The sequence below is a fragment of the Apus apus genome, chromosome 2 (genome assembly GCF_020740795.1).
Source record: "Apus apus isolate bApuApu2 chromosome 2, bApuApu2.pri.cur, whole genome shotgun sequence".
NCBI lineage: Eukaryota > Metazoa > Chordata > Aves > Apodiformes > Apodidae > Apus > Apus apus.
This window is the reverse complement of record NC_067283.1, coordinates 66959161-66978776: the sequence shown is the minus strand read 5'-3', so window position 1 is coordinate 66978776 and position 19616 is coordinate 66959161. Positions and strand designations below refer to the sequence as shown.

Sequence of the window (19616 nt, the reverse complement as noted above, 5' to 3'; positions counted from 1 at the left end):
AGACAAAAGAACACCTGGAAATTTAACTCTATTCAGGCGAAGTTTTTAATTGCTCAAAAGGCTGTTTGCTTTAGTTCTTACTTCAGATCAGCTAGGACCTATGTCTCTTTAACCTTTCCTCATCATCTGCACTGTTAAAACTTTGCACAGACATTTTGCTACCCAAGCTGTATCTTTTTAACTCTTACACAGTTAGGAAGCAAATTCTTCTGATGTCAGCCACTATAATAATGGACTAAGAGTTTAAGTGCTCGTATTTTTTGTTTGTTCCTTTCATTTTGCCCAGTTATCCCAAAGCCAGGCATTATACCAGGCTTTACAGTACTTTGTGAGTTGTAATCTCAGTTGCAATGTGTAGGGCTAAAAAAGGTGACTGGTGATCCTGATTGTGCCAGCACTGAGCTTCTGACCTGTCCCTGCTATCAGAGGGTACATAGAAGGCAATTCTGGTACTCCTGGGAATGCTCACATTGTCTTGGCACCTGTGGATCTGCAAGTCGTAACTACAATTCAGCAACTGGACTTACTGTGGGGTGAATTTTTAGCTCCTAGAAACAGGCAAAATGAAGGTAATTTACTCTTTTTAATTTATTTATATATCTATTTTAAGGTAAAACACTTCTGGCTTTGCACAAAGGGCTAATGCAGTGGGTTTGCACTACTTGTGCAATTCTGCTCTTTGCTCTGAATTGAGGGGTCCTCACATGCAAGTCCTGCTTCCCCACATGGATGCAGTTGCTTGCTTACAAATCCTATGGATTTGTAATAAGTCTGTGAAGCTACCTGGGGATACAGGCAGCTTTAGACATCACGCCACCCTCAAGTTAATGACATGTATCTCTATATATCCTTTTTAATCTGACCCAGATGGTGCCAATGTCCTGGTTTTCTCAGTGCCTTATCAACAAAAGGACTTGGGTAGGAGCTTGATGACTGGCTGAGGTTTAATTTAGATAGGGCAGAGGTGATACTGCTGGGGAAAGCAGCTAAGACTATGGTAGAGATTATGTCTTTTCCTATTAACGAGAGACTATCCTCACCTGAGTAATTTCACAATTCAGAGTTCGGCATTGGTCTGCTTTGGTTCCAGTTTTAATTTTTCATTGGAATTGAGAGAGGTTTATCCTGCAGTGAACTTAACCTTATCTTGGCCTCTGGCACCTCATGTTGCATTCCTTAGTGCATTTGTGAGCTGACTTGCACATGAAATAATTTTAAAATATGTAAAGACCTGATTCATTTTCACAGTAATTTGGTTTTCTGCTCCTAATTGGTACTTATAGGATCTTAGGCAAAGATGTATGTAGAGGAAAGGCTTATTTCTCTTCAATGAAATTGCTGAAAGTTTTTATTTTTATTAAAATTAAAAGGTGGTGGTTGTTTTTCTTAATACAGATTTTTGTCCATGTTAGTAGTAACCGTTGGATCAGTAGGCTTGATCTGGGCCTATGAACACATAATGGTACAGAAGTATGTGCAAAAAATAACAAGCCTCGGCTGCAGGCTTCTCTCATACCAGCAAGGATGGAGGAGATTGTCTCCTGACCCGTTGGCAGCACATTTGCAGTCTGCCTAATATAAGCACTGAACTTGCATCTAAGCTTCAGGTGCTCCCTGCAAAGCCAAGTGCCCTACTTCTCCATTGTAGTCAATGGGGAGGGGTAAGTGCCTTTGATGACTTGAAGAAAATGAATTTGCCTAGCTCAGAAGTCTAAATTAAAGTCTAATAAACTGCCCTTCTGGGAGGTCTTCAAAGGCACTTAACTCTTGACACAAAAATTTTGAGTCATCTCAGTAGGATGAGGGTAGCTGAGCACAAGTGACTTTTAATTTTTTTTTAAACCTTTTCCTTTGGGCATAGTAGGGGTATCTGACCTATCTGCTCATGAGACATCTTAGAGTTGTCCTGTAGCTGTTTCTCCAAGTACTTTAGAGATTGGTACACTCAAAGCTCATGGAGCTAAAATTGGCTCCCAGATACTTGGTGCAGCATATGAAGCTCTGGCTCAAAAGAGGAATCTGCCCTTGGAGGTTTAAAAACAGCCTGTTTGTTATGATTCCTTGCTATGACCTTTGTTTTCTTCCCTTGAGGTTGTACATATCAACTGTAGTCAAGGGACAACTAAACTAGATCAGGAGATGAAGAGGAGGAGGTGAAAATTGCAGGACAGGTATGCCCATCATCTGGTTTACCCTGTTTCTCATGAAAACTGTCATGTGGGACAGTCTGCATTTGGAGTTACACCCTTTCTTTTGAACGAGATATTTTTCTTTTGAATGTTTGAGAAGCACCCACTGTCTTCTGGAGTTATCAGAATAAAAGTTGTGTGGCACCTCCTAAACAAAACCAAGAAGAACAACAATGCCATTTACTGGGTTGTTGTTTTCCTCTAATATAGAGCTTATTATTTTGTGATATATATCTCTGTACAGAGACCAGGTGTTCAGGTGCAGTGGGAGGATGAGGGAATAAGACAACTCTTACAGATGTCTCTAACGAGGAGTTAATCCTGAATCATTCTCACTTGAGGGATCACCTGTGTTTACATAAGAAACCACTGTGCAGAATGCTCTAAATATAGGTAACTCTTGCCCTAAAGAGCTTACTGTCCATAAAAGACAGAATAAGGGCCAAGGAGAAGCTTTGGGAATGACACAGTTTGAAATGTTAAGTAACCATAACTTCATTCAGTTCTGAAAACTATTTTTGCTCTCCCATTTGCATGTTTTCCTTCAGCAGGGATGTACAAGCTTCCCCAGGCAGGTCTGACAGTCTCAGATTCCATTCTGGCCCCTTCACAGAAGTTGTAATAGAAACTAGGAAAGTAGACTATGAAAAAATATTAAGCTGGTATATGGATGGCTGTTTCGTACAGTGTAAAACCAGACTGGCTGACACACCAGAGCTAAGAGCGAAATCTGCAGTAAAACAGCTGGCAGTGCAAATTGGTTGGTATGTCTCTTGCGCTCCTGAAAAATGCAGAATGTGGAGCTACGAGCCGCTGCCAGCCATGCCCAGCTGCAGCCTGGGAAGTATAAATCAGCAGCCTCCAGCCACAGATTCAAAGGACAAAGGAACTAATCTGAGGACTAAGGCAACTTGGCAATCATCTGCTGTAAAGTTAGCCTCAGGAAGAACAGGACAGTGAGGTGGCTGAACGTGAACTGGCGGGACAAAATTCCTACAAGGATGTGAAGGTGGCAAAAACCAAGTTAGCTTAATTCACATGGCTGAAAGCTACTAAAATTCTCTTTGTTCATTCATTTACTTGTGGCAGGCCAGAAGAGCCTGCAAGGAGAAGGAAGAAGTGGTTTTGTTTTCTCTTCAGTTAATCCTTTTTGCTGAGTCCTGCCACTGAAGACAGTTATCTGTGTACCTTCAAGCAAAATGGGGATTTAAACATCAAAGTGCTCATTCAGATTCTGGAGGACAATCAGCATGGAGTCATCAAACCTTCCAGCCATTGTGCTGATTTCTCCTTTGCTCTAAGCCTGATCCTGCACTCTCAGATACCCACAGCCACAGCTAAAGCCAACCGGAGATTTGACCAGGACAAAGCTCTGTGTGGTATAATCCGTCCTTTGCAGAAAGGCACAAACCTGAACTGCCGCTCAGCCTTTGATCTGGGCCTGTCACCTGGTGCTTATTTCAAATTATTTTAAAACTTGAAGTCTTTGGGGTCCTGTTTGGCTTCTGCATAGTTTCTCATCCAGCTGATGTAACAGTTAGTCCTTGTTTTTTCTTGTGGAAACTGCTGTTGTGACCAGGAGCCTAGGGCAAGACAGCCGTGTCAGCTCACACCATGAGATCAAGCATGTCCTTCAGCCAGGGTTTATCATGCCCAGGGTTGCTTTTTAAACCAAGTCAGATAATATCTTGTGAGTTTTAGTGTTTGGTTTTTAGGGCCACAAGGGATGGATGTTAACTGAGGTACTTAATATTAAAGTGTTACCACAAGGTTGAGAAAGGGCAATCCCAATCGATAGAAAAATAGTGACTTTTGTCTTCTGCTCCCCACTGGGGAGGTACAAACACACACATCATTGCTGAGGAGCACTGTATGAGTCCTCTGTTGTTGCAAAATTGTCAGATGCATTCAAACCTCTCTTCTGGTTCTGAATAGATCTTGATTTCTGTGAACATGTTCCTTCCTGCTAAGTACTTGGGAAATAATATGTATGAAGATATTCAGCCTCAAATCCCACAACACTTGGTTTTGGCTGAAGTGGCAGGTTTTTAACATCTGTCTCTTACTGTCTGATTATGAGGAAAGCTTCTTATTCAGGAAAGCAGAAAAATAACTTTGAATTACCAATATCATAAATAAAGAAGTACTTATTTTCATCTATAAATCTGTTCACATGTAAGCACAGGCATTTGTACATAGAAAAATAATTCCATAGACAGTCATATGAATAAAACCTAATCCATGTGCGTATTCATGGGTATTGAAGAATGAGGTGGAGGCATGTCAGAGCCGACCAACTGCTGCAGATTCAAATTCATGCTTGTAGACACTGTCTTGGCAGCAGCCAGCTGTACCCAGGTGTGATCTATAGCTCAGGAAGGAGGAGAGTAAAGACATACCGAGATCTAAGCTGAGAAGGTACTGTACGACTCACTGTCCAATTGCTCAGGGACTTGGTCTCCAACTTACTTTGTTGATGTTAAATTTGCCAGCAAAACTACCTGTTGCTGAGATAATTCTGCTAAAACCTGTAGATTGCTCATCCTTCTCAGCCGAGCTGCATGGAGGAACACTTACCTCTATAAGCATGTACAAGGAGAGCAGTGTAATCCCAAGGTTATATACAATGAGGTGAGCCCTGAGAGAGAAAGGAGGCCTGTTCTTCATGAACTTGTTGCCCAGCCATATGCAGAGTAGATATGCTCCAGTAAGGAAAAATGTAGGAAGGTAAGAGTCCAAAAGGAACCATCCTCTAACCCTGGCATCTGAAAAGAAACACATGCAGCAGGCAATTAAGAAGGCCATAGTAAAATACTGCTAAAATAAGGCAGATCACATAATGAAAAAAGTCTGCTAAAAACATGAGAGGGAATCTGCTGTGATTTCCTCACAAGAGCTACCTATTGCTTTTACCTCCCCAAAGCTGCATGCTAATTCAGAGAATGCTTGCTGAAGACTGCATGGTGTTCCCTAATAACTTAAGGTCACATAAATCTCCTCATTTTAACAGGAAAGTGAAAATGAAAAAGAAGAAAATATTACTGTATGCTTTAAAAAATCTTAATTTAGTGTTTTAATTAAATAGTTAATTAAATCAAATATTAATATGCTCAATGGATAGCTCGCAGATGGTGTTAAATACAAAGTGTGCATGTAAAGTCAGCTCATCTATTATTTTAATTCTGCATTTGCCATATAACTATGAAGATACAAAACATTTTATAGAAAACATTTATACGTAGGGTAGGATTTTACAAAAGCATTAATTATGAAAAATGTTTAATCATTATCAAAGATATTTGGCAAGGCAAGGGCTTGCTTTTTTACAGTTTCTGTCCCATTTGCCTGGTCTTGCAATGAAATATTAAGGTCAAATCCTGCTTGTCTTATTCACACAAGTAATCCCATTGGCATTAATCAGATAGTTCAGTGTATATGAGCAAAGCCTAATCCTATATGCCAGTCTGGAGGCACCACTTCATTGTCCTATGAGCAAGTGGATGTGATGAGCACAAGGAGTGTTTTTCCTTTTTTTCAAGATGGAGCAAAATTTAGAGTTGATTTTCCACAGCAACAATACTCAGACATTTATCTACAAAAAGAACAAGCTAGTCATGGCTAGTTTTTAAAAACAGCTTACTCAATGTTTGTTGTGATTTATGGAGTAAGGGAAGAGGTAAGTCAGTTAGAAGCTATTGTGCAGGCCACAGTAGTTCTTTCTGCTCTTAGAAACTATTGAAAAAAATAGTAGTTTGTTTTTTTACGAAGACCAAGATTATGTTAAAAATTATAAAAGAAGAAGAGGTATTCCCAGGCATGAAAAAACAATTTACAATTTTTCTGCCTAGGTCAAATTTAGGAAGGACTGGACAATGCATGATGCACAAACCAAATGTGCCTGAACATTCACAAATGGTTGGCAACTGCAGTTGTGCTCTACTGTGTTCTTTCTGACTATTCTTTCCTCAGAAATATATCTAAAGAAGGGTCTCCCCATCTGAGGATTGCAACACTTAGTGCACAAAGGTTGCTTGCACAAAGGCCAACTGGCATCAGTAGCTAATGAAACAGCATGTTTGCTCAAAGTGGAACAGTGGAAGAGATGAGAATACAAATTAAACTAAAATAGCATTAAATGCTGCCCCAGTGTGCCCTCAGAAAGTTTTCACACACTGCTGTGAGTGGCCACAGGCGTGTGGGCTGATCCACACAAAAGCAGAACTCGTGTACTTTGTCCAGGTCAGCATGTCAAGTAAGATCTATCCTATTTCCATTTCAAGAGAAATTATTAAAACATGGACCCTTTTACTGATTGTTTTCCACCCTGGCACCTTGAAGGGTAGGACAGCTATTGGCAGAAAGTGACTTATAAACGGCAGCCAAGGAACACGTTTATTTTAGTTACACTTGCACTTATCCCTTAATGACAAAAGAAGGGAGGTTTTTATGTGGCAGAGGGGGAGAGGAAGGTGAGTGAATTTAGAAAAAAGTTATCAGAAAAAGGAGGGATCAAATGGATTTCCATTGACAGTTTGATCTCTGTGTTCAGGTACTATAAAGGTAGGGTGTCATCAGGAGAAAGGACTATGTTTACAATATTGAACCCACACAGCATCTGAATTTGAGATCCAGGCAGTGAATCAGCCACAGTGTGAGAGCACTGGGCTACAGCAGAGCAAGGAGCCCACAGGCTCTGGTTACTCCCTGAATAAGCTCATTCACAGTCACTGGCCACAATGTGCCAGACGCGTGGGGTGAAATCTTGGCTCCTTTGAAATGAGTGTCAGGCCTCTCAAGCTCTTTAAAGGTATCAGGCTTTTATCATTGAGGCTCAGAAGCATTTTGGTGCAGGTTTCTGTATATCTTTGGCCAGTGAATGTCTGAGTAGATTCAGACCTTTTTGGGTGCAGAGGGTAGGTGGTTTTACACTGATGCCTTGCTACTGTTCATAGTCAACTGAGAAGAGGAGGAGTAGTTATGCCTTTGTCATAACTTTGTTAAAATATATCTATTCTTGACCCCCTTTGTTTGTTTCATGAATAAAACAAGCAACCAATTAATCCAACTTAGCGTCTGCAATTCAATGTTCTTTAATTTGCATAAGACCAAAAGATACTCTTCAGATGAAGGTGACCCTGGAAAATGCTCTCTTACAGAATAAAATAGCTATTTCACTGTTTCTCATTTTGCCTCAAGCCCAGATAATCTGCTCTCCAGAATAATATGGATCAATATCAAACTGTAAGGCCACTTCTTATTAAGAGATAGAACTGATGGGCACATACATGGCTTCTGTAGGAGTTGATCTGCTAGTTCAAAAGCAAACATTGAGGTAAATTTGTGTACAAAGTCCAGCTGACACCAGTGAATGAAGGCACAGAATACCCCTATATAAAAATAAAATTCTTGTCTTTGGTTGTATGCCCTTTAATTTAGTAGTGCAGTACTGCAGCTTGTGTTAACTTGGTATTAGTAACGTGAGCAGAGTTTGCCTCTGGGAACCAGTGTGTGGCTTTCTGTCTCTTCACATGCCCTCAGCCACATCTGGTAATGATGACTACAACCAGGCCAGTGATACCAATATTTCAGAAGTTACTACCTGAAACAGAAACCATAAATAGGGGATGGATTGTTTGTTTGTTTGTTTTTAAAAAAAGAGCACTGTTATCTACCCTTTTAAGCCATCTTGCTGCTGAATGAAGCGTGCGCTGTGAATGAAAATTGGTGGAAAGAGTGGAATAGTTTTTTGGCTATAGACATTTGGAGAAGCTCTCAGGAATTCATTAGGTCTTCATTTGCAGTGTCATTCTACCCAATTTAAAACCGTTTGCAGTTTACCGTGAATTATTTATGTGATTAGACACATTGGATGGAGCTATGTTATTCACAAAATGTATGATACTCTGTCATTATACCAGCAGTTAATTAAAGATCAGAGTAAAGAGATACAGGCAAACAAATATCATCTTCAGCATTAATGTCTGGAGAGGGATTGTGCTGTACTTAGCAAGTAATACAAGTCATACTCATTCAACTAAAGTGCTTTTTAAAAGCCCAAAAGGATGTGTGTTGTATTCTGCACAAACTACAGTTTGTTCCTTCAGACAATTTGTTCTGGACCAAAGAGGAAAGAGAAATGAAGGAGAATATCCAGCCCATTTGAAAGAAAAAAAAATTGTAGTACTTCTGTGCTTGTGATCCCGTTACTTGGTTAATATTAAAATGCACTATTGTCAAAGCCACTAATAAAACTTGTTTTGTTTTAATGACTTCTGCTGCAGTTTCCAAGCTGTTCAGTGTTTCTTCACCAGAAAGCTTTCTTTCAAGCTTTACATCTACTGCAGAGATGATGGAAAAGATTTTGTAGCCAGCCAGATAATAAAAATGAGGACTTCTTTGTTTTAAGGATGCTACAGCTTTCTTTCCCTTGTCCTCTTAATTAAGAAAAAAACTGTTTCTGGGACCTGGGGAACATTATTGCAACCAAATGAGAATACGTAACTCTTAGTCCATCCACGTGGGCTGCAGTTCTGGATTTAACCACGGGAAGAAGTTTACAAGGCAGACAATTCCTGAACTTGAATGTTTAAGCCCAGCCCTATCAGCAGCAAGGTGACTCTTCTCTGAAGACGCTCTACTCCCTAATTTCCTGTTCCTCTAGGTCTAGCCAATGTGGTGCTCTTAGGTCATAGACTGGACTTGATGATCTTAAAGGTCTTTTCCAGCCTTGGTGATTCTGTGATTCTGTGCTTGACTCCCGTACCCCTGACTTTGACACTCTGTCCTCACATGGTTGCCTTTCTTTCTTCCTGTGGTTCTATTTCAGGTTCGGGTTTGTTGTTTGTTTAGGTTTTTTTACTATTATTTGTTTCAGTCCTAACAAAGCAGGAGGCATCTTCAAGCTACAGTTACTCAAGTTATCCTTGTCCAGACTGCTTTAGAAAGAAAGAATAGGGAAGTAGATGCATCTGTTCTCCCAACCTGTCTATTGATTTACTGAAATTTTGGATGTGATCCTGCAGGGTACTAAAAGCCCTTTCTTGCTTTTGCTCTGAACATTCTTCTGAATTAGGCTATTTGATAGGTAGCTTGACCAAGCAGTAACTCGATGATGAATGAGAATCAGTCCCAAAACAGATCTTCCACTTTCAGAAAAACTCAGGCTTTCAACTTTTTTAATCTACTTCAGGATGTAAAACTGAAATCCTTTGAGATTTTCAGAGGCAAAGGACTCTCAAATCTAGTGAATTTTATAAGTTTTAAAATAAATCTGTTTCATTTCTTCTTTCACCTTCAGTATATTCTGTGATTGGTTTTAATTTATATTACAGATAATATTTCATACAGTCAAAACAAAAAGGTGTTGGCTTTTTATAAATGCAGTGAATTGATACATTTTCTAAATTAATGGTGTATTCCTGCGAGTACTGTGATTCTGCCTAGTCTACATTTTTACATGAGAAGTTATTGAAATAAGAAGATTTTGACTGCTTCTATTTATTAGAATATTTTTGAGTGGCAATCTAGGTATTATTTCCTAAAAGGGCTGTAGGTGGAGCAGCTTACCTCGAGGCCCAAACATATAGTCCACAAACTCATTTACTTCCCGATCAAAAGCTTTCAGGTGCTCCTAAAAAATATAAAAAGCATACGTGACAAAGACATTATCTTATGGCTCACATAAAGAATGCAGTTTAAAAAACCCAACGAACTGGCAAAGAGCATACCATGCTCAAGTATTTCTCAGGCACCCAACCTTATTTCTACTGAATAAAACCAAACCTCTTTAAAAGTTAACTTAGGGCAGATTTTGGTCTAGATATCAATAGAGGCATCCTTACTGGAAACTGCCCAACCCTAAACCTTTAGGGAAATTAAAAGAACAAGCATCACAGTCAACACATCTGTAATGGATGTTGCTTTTACTCTAATGAAAAAACTTTTTTGGTTTTGTTTTGTTTGTTTGTTTTTTTCACAACTGAAATATGTTTGGGGTTGTTTGTTTTTTGGGGGGTTTTTTGGTTTTGTTTTGTTTTGTGGAGTGGAGCTGGCAATTCCTTTGGTGAGCTTTACAGGACTGTCTTGTTGCAACCAGCCTAGAGACAGCACACCAGCTTTACTCTTAATGAAGGAAACCTTTGAGGAGAGCCAACTGAGATTTCTCTAAATCAGGCACTGAGTTCCTAAAAAAAGTCTGCAGGAGAACTCAGACCTCCAGTAATGATGTTCAGGCCACATAGGGAGGAGGAACAGTAGGTAGGAAGAGAAGAAGAAGCAGGAAAAGGAAGGCTACATTACAGAGGCATTATGTTTGGAGATCTAAGTCAACGAAGCTGATAAGTTGGCAGGCTTGTCACGTTTGTGTTTGTTTGTGACTGAGTTGGGAGCTAAGTTATGATCAACACAATCCTTCCCTCAGTTAGATGTGATGGCCTCTCAAAAATACTTCCTCCCAGACTCCCAGTCCTGGGCAGTGGCTTCCCTGAAAAAACCCTCTTTGCCGCAAGCCTGAGGTCAGATGGGTTCTTCCTCTGCTCCTTTCAACAATGCCCTGCTGTGCTCAGTGAAATCATTTCAGCACTGAGCAAATGCAGCTGAGCTGAAAAATACACAGAGTGATGTTGAGCATCTCCACAGGACAAGAGCTACCAAGGGCTGTGTGTGCCTCAATGCCAGCTATTTCCACACCAGCCTGGGCTGCAATCCCCATTAGCAGGTCTTCTTCATGAAGAACCACATTTACACCCTGGGATGTACTGTCTTAGCATCTGCATTGACCTGCTGGGTTGTGGCCTGGGCAGGGAGAAGCTCCTGACACTCCCAAGTTCCTTGTGTTTCTTCCCTTAATACATTTTGATGGTCAGGATACTCAGAGTGGACAGATTTTGTGTGGGTATGAAGCAGCAAGAGTTTTGGCAGCATTCCAGGCTACAAATAAAGGTCTGTCTCTGCAAGATGTTGCCGTGTTCATCTTACCTTACGGAAAAAAACAACAAAACTCCAAAACTAAAAATGTATCTACATATATTTAAAATAAAATTAAAAAGACCAAGAAAAACAAGAAAAAAACCAAACCAAACCAACAACAACAACAAAAACCAAAACAAAAAACCCAACTTGTTCTGAAAAGGAGGAGATAAAACTGATGTTTCATGATATAATGAAGCAGCACTGAGGAAACTAAACTACCTTTTAGGAAAGAGTCCTGACCACTGCCCCTGAAGAAAGGCATTTTCTCCATTTCAGACAATTTCCTCAGCAGCCTAAGGATGGCTTCTGTCATAGGAGGTGGCTCTGCTTCCAGGTGTGGGACCTGTGCAAAAGGTCTGCTTCTGGTTTTACATCCTTGAGCTACAGTTTTTCAGCTGTTATTTCATGACAAAGGTACTGCTGTTTGGGGAATGTTACACTGCTGTCTGTCTGTGATGTCCTCACCTGCTGCACTAATTTGCATTAATTTGAAACAGAGCTACTCCTGTGCTTGGTGGTTTTGTGGTTAAACCTAAGAGACTGCTTTGGAAAAAGTATCTTAATGAAGTGACTACTAGGAATGAACATGCAAAGCTCTTTGTCTTCATGCTTACATTATATAAATAAATTTTACCTGTCAAGAACCAGATAATAAACCATGTATAATACTTCTGCTGTAAAATACTGCAGATAAATCTGCTTTCAGCTGCATTGAAATGGAAATTAGGGATTGAATTCTTTTAACAGTTAGATGGAAGAATTAGAATTGTGGAATAATTATTAAGGAGAAAAAGCAGAATGAAGACAAAAAAATGCAGAATGAAAACTCAAAAAAATACAGAATCAGAATCGCTCAGGTTGTAAAAGACCTTTTGGATCATCAAGTCCAACCATAAATGTAACACTGCCAAGTCCACCACTAAACCATCTCCCCTAGTGTCACATCTACATGTCTTCTAATTATTCCCAGGGATGGTGACTCCACCACCTTCCTGGGCATCCTGGTCCAGTGCCTGACAGCCCTTTCAGTGAAGAAATTTTTCCTAATATCCAAACTGAACCTCCCCTAGCACAACTTGATGTAATTTCCTCTCATCCTATCATTTGTTGCTAGGGAGAAGAGACCAACCCCCACCTCATTACAACCTCCTTTTAGGTAGTTGTAGAGAGTGATAAGGTCTCCCCTCAGCCTCCTCTTCTCCAAACTAAACGTCCCTGGTTCCCTCAGCTGCTCTTCACAGGACTCCAACTCTAGACCCTTCACCAGTTTTGCTGCCCTTCTCTGGACCTGCTCCAGCACCAAAGTGTCCTTCTTGTAGTTAGGGGCCCAGAACTGGACTCAGTACTGGAGGTGAGGCCTCACCAGTGCAGGAGGACAATCACTTCCCTAGTCCTGCTGGCCACACTATTCCTGACCCAGGCCAGGATGCTGTTGGCCTTCTTGGCCACCTGGGCACACTGCTGGCTCATGTTCAGCCAGCTGTTGACCAATGTCCCCAGGTCCTTTTCGTCTGGGCAGCTTTCCAGCCACTCTTCCCCAAGCTTGTAGTGTTGCCTGGGGTTGTTGTGACCCCAGGGCAGGACCTGGCACTTGGCCTTGTTGAACCTCATACAATTGGCCTCAGCTCATCCATCCAGATTGTCCAGGTTCTTCTGTGGAGCCTTCTTACCCTCAGGCAGATCAATACTCCCTCCCAACTTGGTGTCATCTGCAAAATATATGAAGACTGCTTTTTCCATAGGTTGCTCTTTTAATTGATCCAACTTGTGACAGTTTACTTCGTACACCTGGCTAGGGTGAGCAGGTAGTGTGCTGAGTAGATGAGCCTGTCTAAAATTAAGTCTACCTCCTTATGAATGGGCTTAAATGATATAGTCGGGACTTGTACCAGGCCCCAACCTTGCTCCAGTTGATACAAATTAGCAGTAGATCAATGCCTGGTTCACTTTCACTGGTAATCGGAGAGTAAGCATTTTTCTAGGAGGTACAGCAGAAGAAACAATTATACTTCTGAAGAATGTTCCAGCATTTGCCTCCAATATGGCTTTTTTACAGCTTATCTTAGTTTACAGAATCAAATCCAGAGATTTACAAGACACAGATTCACAAGGTTGTTAAAGGCAAACAATAGTCTTACTTTAAAAAGGGTACATCATTTTGTCTGACTGGTCTTGTCACCTTCCCATCAACGCTGCTACAAAAGACCATACCATATTTCTGGGTTTTAGAACATGTCCTAAATAGTGACTCTGGGCAGATTAGGTCCAAATGTCTTGCTCAACATGAACTGTTGTATTTCTAAAGAAAAGCAAATAAAACCAGCCTGAACAAAACCACCTGCTCACTTCTCTCTGACAAATCACTTTTATCAATGAAGGTATTTGAGTTACAAGGCTAAAGATTAACGTGTACTTCATGTTTTTCCTTCTGTTGCACAGGACATTGCTCTGGGCATTTGGCAGTGCTAGCAGTTTGACAGGATTTCAGCCAGATTAGTGGAAGATCTATTTACCTACACCTACAAAAAAAATACATTAGGTTATCTGAGCAAATCAAATCACCCGGATTGAGAGATGGGGAGAGAGCATAAAGCCAATTATGATAAAGCAACATAAAGCTCTCTAACAAGTTTCAATATTTTTGCAACAGAAATTTAAATATGTGAATAAGTAGTAGAGTGTGCACTTGTGAATGACTGTTTCAATGTTGATTGTACTTAAAACACTATTTCAAGGTCAGCAGGTATGGAAAAAAAAATAAGTTATCATTCTATGCTTATATAACTTCGTTAGTGTTGGTCTTCATGGAGAGACCAATATCTACTGGTTTCCTAATAATTTTAGTCAAAGTAGTGTGAGTTTTGCAAGGATTATGTACACGCTGCCTAAAGACTGCAGGTATCAAAATACCTTTGATTTGTCCAAAATAACTACCAATGATCGCCTTTCAGCCTTTCAGCATTATCTCCTGCCTGTTGAAAATACTGCCTCAACTGACTTAAGTTTCCCTTTACATAGCTATAAAAACCAGGCTACTTGGATCCAATATAAACATAAAGACCCTCTCCTTTCTTTTTCAGAAGCAAATGGATGTTTCTCTCTGTCAGCAATTATTCAGCAATTATTCACAAATTCCCCAACTACTACTTTACTGAATTAAAACCACAGTCTAAAAACAAGGAGTTTCTAATCAAACTAATTTGTTTAATCTTTTGGGATCAGGAATGACCACCAAGGGGCTAGGGAGCCAAAAAAAAGTCCTGGGTCCTAGTGTCTGCAATCACAAACCATTCAGAAGGAGGACTTACCCACAGGCATGGGGTCTCCATAACCTGTGTTAGTCTAAGGATGGATATTCTAAAATTAAAGGCTCCTGAAAAATTCAGAGACAGAGATACCAGGCTTTTCTGAGTTGGGTTGAGGAACTCGTATTCAAAGTGTTCTTTATGTGCATGAACTACTGTTACAGATAATAACTGTGATTAAAAGACAAATAAAAAGCAATTATTAAGTGTACGCATACCCGCTGTGGTATGTTTGTGAGGCATTTTGTTTGATGATGTGGATTTTAAACAGCTTTCTGAAATAAACTTCCAACAGATGAGCAAACTGCATTCAATCTTACTGATGCTGTCTGGAAATATTTTGTATTAGTGTTTTTTCTCTCTTTTTTTTTTTTTTTTTCTTTTGTCCTCATCCAAAAGCCTTGTATGTCATTCAGTATCTCTGCTCTCCAATACACCTCCTGGAACTAAGTGTGGTATTTGAAACAACCATGATAGAAAATACATATATTCACCGTGTGGTGTTTTTTATTATTTAGATGGCAACTTTTCCTTAGTTCCCTGAAGATTTCTGCTTCATAAATAGTGAGTGACTAAGAGGTAGTGGAATTAATCTGAATTTATCAGCATGTTTAAAGAAACTAATTTCAGATGCCGGCACATATTTGACTGTATAAATATTAAAGAACTATTGCAAAACTGTAGTTGACTTCAGAATGGCTGAAACAGGTGAGATGAGAGATGAAATGAAGCAAAAGGAAGTAAAAATTAAATCTCAGAATTGTTTCCTAACTGCTCATCAAATTAATTATTTAACTATTTATTGCTCCGAGCTTTTAATCTGGAAAAAAGATGTACAGTGGGTGACAATTTTCCCTCAACGGCTTATTTCAGACCACCTTTTAGGTGTTTGTCATCTTCTATGATTTGTGTGCTATATCTGTAGGGGAACTATGTGTATGATAATCCCCACAAAATCTTACTTCTTTAGGGATTATTATACACAAACAGCAGAGAAAGAATGAAGGTGAAGGCAGAAAGGTGAGCCAGAGGTGGTGTCACTGTAACAATGGGGACATACAATGAAATTGGGAGACAGAACATCCAGAAGTTGATAATAAATTGTTGCTTTATGTAATTTATAATTAATATGGGGAGCTCATTCCTAGATAATCTCACTGAGAGTAGGAGCAAACTGGAGTGAGCTCAGGAGAGAAACAGACTACTAGCTGAGGATGAGAATGTCCTGACTTCCCATGGACCCACAGGGAGCAAGGGGAGGAGGGAGACAGGGAAGGAAGGTAAAAAAACAGCTAGAAAGAACATTATCTCAGATCTTTTTTGGCATTTCAGACTAATTGTTTCAAGAAACAGAAGTTAGACTCCTTATTTGATATGGTAATGGCTGTGTCCCACGTGCTGGGCCCTTCTTTCAACTCTGATGGCTGACCAAGATTAGGGGTTAGCCACCTTACAAACCCTTAATCAGCTCAGCTGTATTGCCAGAGCTCCCAGCAGGGAGCACAGCTCTCTAACTGTGCTAAACTGGGCTGGCTGAAGGGCTCTTTTCGCAGAATCACAGGCATGCTCTGGTTGGAAAAGACCTTTAAGATCATCCAGTCCAACCATTAACCTTACTCTACCAACCATTAACCTTACTCTACCAAATCCAGTGCTTAAACCATGTTCCTGAGCACCACATATATATGCATTTTAAACACTTCCAGCCATCTTCAGCCAGTGCCAGATGCATCCACTTGGGATGCTTTTGCTCCTGTAGCTACCTCACTGCACAATTCCTTTCTAACTAGTGACGTGGCAAAGCCAGCAGACTTTTGTAACTGGGCATGTCCTAAGAAGGCACACAACTGGGTGTGACAGGCATGACTGAAGCTAAGCAGTACTGCAGCAAGGGCAGTTCTGCCAGTGGTTCAACTCCAGTGAGGTGCCCATATAATATGTGAACAGTGTTCTGTCGTGCTCCTGTTTTGTAGAATACAACCAAGAATAGCTAATAGAAAGAAAAATGATGATCTAAATATGCAGCTAAACTGAGTTTCAAGAGAAAAGAGAGATCTGTGCCTTAGTTTTGTGAATGCAAGTTGTATAATATATTTTAATTTAACACAAAAAATATCTGTTTGGTGGAGAAAAAAAGATCCAAAACAACAAAAGGAGGTTGTTCCAGCCTTAGCACAGAAAATACAAAATTAGTGGTCTTCATATATTTCTCTTCCTTTTTCCTTTCTTCTAAAAGCTTTCACAGTAAACGGTAAGCACTCCAGGAGAGAAAGGTGTTGTTATTCTGATCAATAAATTATTTAAAAGACTTGAAGAACAGCTTTGAAGATAACAGAGAATAGCCCTTCTCATACATAAGAAACAGACAGTATTTCTAAAATATTTCAGTAAGAGACATGTTTGGTCTGAAAACATTTTAATTGACTTTCAGTGTTTTTCAACCAGATTATATTTTTTCCCTATTATTTTCTCATATTATGCAATGTATGCTCCGTTCCAGTAGTAAAGCTTACAAGCATATGTGCAAATGTCTGGACGTTTTCCAGTTGATATTGCAAAATTCAGCACTTTTTTTTTGTGACAAAAAGGCAATATCTTTGCAGCTAAGGGCTATTTTTGCATGTATCTGGAAGTCATTGACTGCAGGCTGGCATCCTACCCAAGGCTAGTAGCTTGTAGGCCTGCTTGTTATCTGACCAAGTAAGCTGGGGGAGCTGATTCATCAGAGATGCTGGTTTTCCCTAGAGGGGATTGAGAACAGCTGCTTGAACAGTGATTACAGCCAAAAGTGCTGAGCACCTTCTCCTGTGCTGATTTAGCTGCTGCAGAGAAAGCTGAGTTGATGATGGTGTTACTGAGGCTGAAAAGATAAGGGGAAGGTGGCTGCAAAAGAAGGGGAGGAATACCCATTTTTGCCTCAGTAGCTAGTCAGGTTATCTTGCCTGCAAAAAAATGCTGTTTTCAGAGGCTTCCTCAAGAAGACCAGCTAGCAATTTCTGATATGACAAACTAATGGAAGGATGCAAAGTTTGGTAAGCATGGTAAGGCACAACCAAGTGTAGCCAAGGGTTTTGTCTTCAGTGTTTACTGCATTTGGGCTGTCTCTGTGGCTTGACTTTGAACAATAGATAAGACATTTTTTTTCCTTGAAATAGATAGCTTTTCCTTTGTTTTATGTTCCTACAATTTTGAAGTGAGGGCACTTGTGTCTAAAGGTTCTATTCACCATGTGGTGTAGCAATGCCTGCAGGAAAGGGTTAGGCTGTCACCAATATCTGCATCAAGCCTGAAGCAGAACATTTGACTTGTCTGAGTTACCAGGAGCATGCTAAAAGATGGTACTTACACAAACAAGCTTATTCAATTTAATTTTGATTTTTAGTTCTGCCTTCTCCCTAATCATAGAATGGTTTGGATTGGAAAGGACCTTAAAGATCATCTAGTTCCAATCCCCCTGCCATGGGCAGGGACACCTCCAACTAGACCAGGTTGCTCAAAGCCCTATCCACCCTGGCCTTGAACACTTCCAGGGAGAGGACACCCACAGCCTCCCTGGGCAACCTGTGCCAGTGTGTCACCACCCTCACAGGAAATAATTCTTCCCAATGTCTAGCCTAAATTTCCCCTCTTCTAGTTTAAAACCATTCCTCTTGTCCCATGGCTGCATGCCCTTGTAAAAGGTCCCTCTCCAGCTTTCCTGAAGCTTCTTCAGGTACTGAAAGGCCACAATAAGTTCTCCCCAGAGTCTTCCCAAACGTATCCTGCCATGAGCCATAGCCTAGCAGTTCACTCTGAAATTTATTTTTCTTCGTATCTTCTGCTGCAGCTCTTGTTTCCTTAAGAAATACTTCGGTATACATCTGAGCAGGGACTAGATTCCAAAGATTGGGGTTAATGATGTCAGTTCCAGATTTTTTCCCCTTTCTTTGATACTAGTGATGGCTGACTGTGCTCAGAAATTTAGGGTGATGTGCCAGACCAAGTGGTTAGTGGTTAGGGAACCTATAAGATGTTAGATACCCATTCAAGTTAGGTAGAAGAGCACTTTGAAGCCTGGTCTCCCAGACCCCAGGTGGTGGCTGTACTCATTAAATTAATGGGGATGATAAGGTGGTGGGCTTGATGGCATCACAAGTACCTAGTTTTTATCTGTAGATGTCAATCTCAAATCCAGCCTTAGAAAAGAGTGTCCCACAGGAAAGAGAGAGCAAGGAAGGCATGGCTCAGGAATGCTCCTGGGGTTTAGGAGCTCAGACCAATATAATTATGTACAGAAATAAAGGTGCTGTAACTGCTGGGAACATGAACACCTACAGAATTTAAGACCATCCAACATCATATGGCAGCTGGGTTCTAAATTTTGCACATAGGTACCCTGAAAAAGCAGCTTAATGATTGGAAGAATAAAGACAATAAACAGCTCTGTGCAGCATCTAGTTCTTCCTTTGCACTCACCCCTGCTTTGCCAGCATTTTTATACAGCTCTGTAGTTCCCTAGTGTATGTGCTTCAACAAAGCAAAAATCTAGCATCATGTTGTGTCAAATTTAAACTCCAGTTTTGAAAAGGAATACAGAAAAATGACACTTCAAAGCATAAATGCTAGCTCGTTTTGGTTTTTGTTTTGTTTCTTCTTGGTTTGCTTCAACTTAATGTTAGTCATTTGCTGTATTTTTATTTTCAAATCCATTTTGCTTTACCTCTAGAAACAAAAGCATCACTCAAACTACTGCTTCCATCGTGCAGCTGTAGTCAGTTTAAAAAAAAAACAACCAACCAGGTTAGTATTTTGTTCATCACTTGCCCTTACTGCAAGCTGTTTCCAATAGTCCTGGGCTTGTAGAAAAATCTTAATGTGTGACCCATGAAGAGGATTCAGAAAAAATATTCCTTGCTCCATTCTGGATTGAGGGCAGCAGCCTATTAGTGTTTGAAAAGAACAATAGTATGTTATCCCCTACTGTTAGATTGCATCTGCTATACAGAGAATGCTTTCTACCCCTTCTTTTCTTCCACTATTTTTTTTGGGGGGAGGGTTTTATTTGTTGCTTTCCAGACACACCCTGTATAATGGCTTCAGTGACACTATGTAGAACACTGATTCTCAAGCTAATTTTATCAGGAAAGGCAATCTGCTGTCAGATTTCTTCTTG

The 19616-nt window shown here is 40.2% G+C and overlaps 1 protein-coding gene across 3 annotated transcripts in view; it reads right to left on the bottom strand.

The window, feature by feature from the left end:
* The window catches only part of ELOVL2 (ELOVL fatty acid elongase 2), a 51325-nt gene that overhangs the window by 14489 nt on the left and 17220 nt on the right, over positions 1-19616 (bottom strand). For all 3 annotated transcript variants that reach the window (XM_051610794.1, XM_051610795.1, XM_051610793.1), the window contains exons 2-3: positions 9756-9819; positions 4767-4954 (exon numbers count right to left, since the gene is read on the bottom strand). In XM_051610794.1, coding sequence (XP_051466754.1) covers positions 4767-4954; positions 9756-9819 — 252 coding nt within the window. The remainder of the gene's footprint in view (positions 1-4766; positions 4955-9755; positions 9820-19616) is intronic.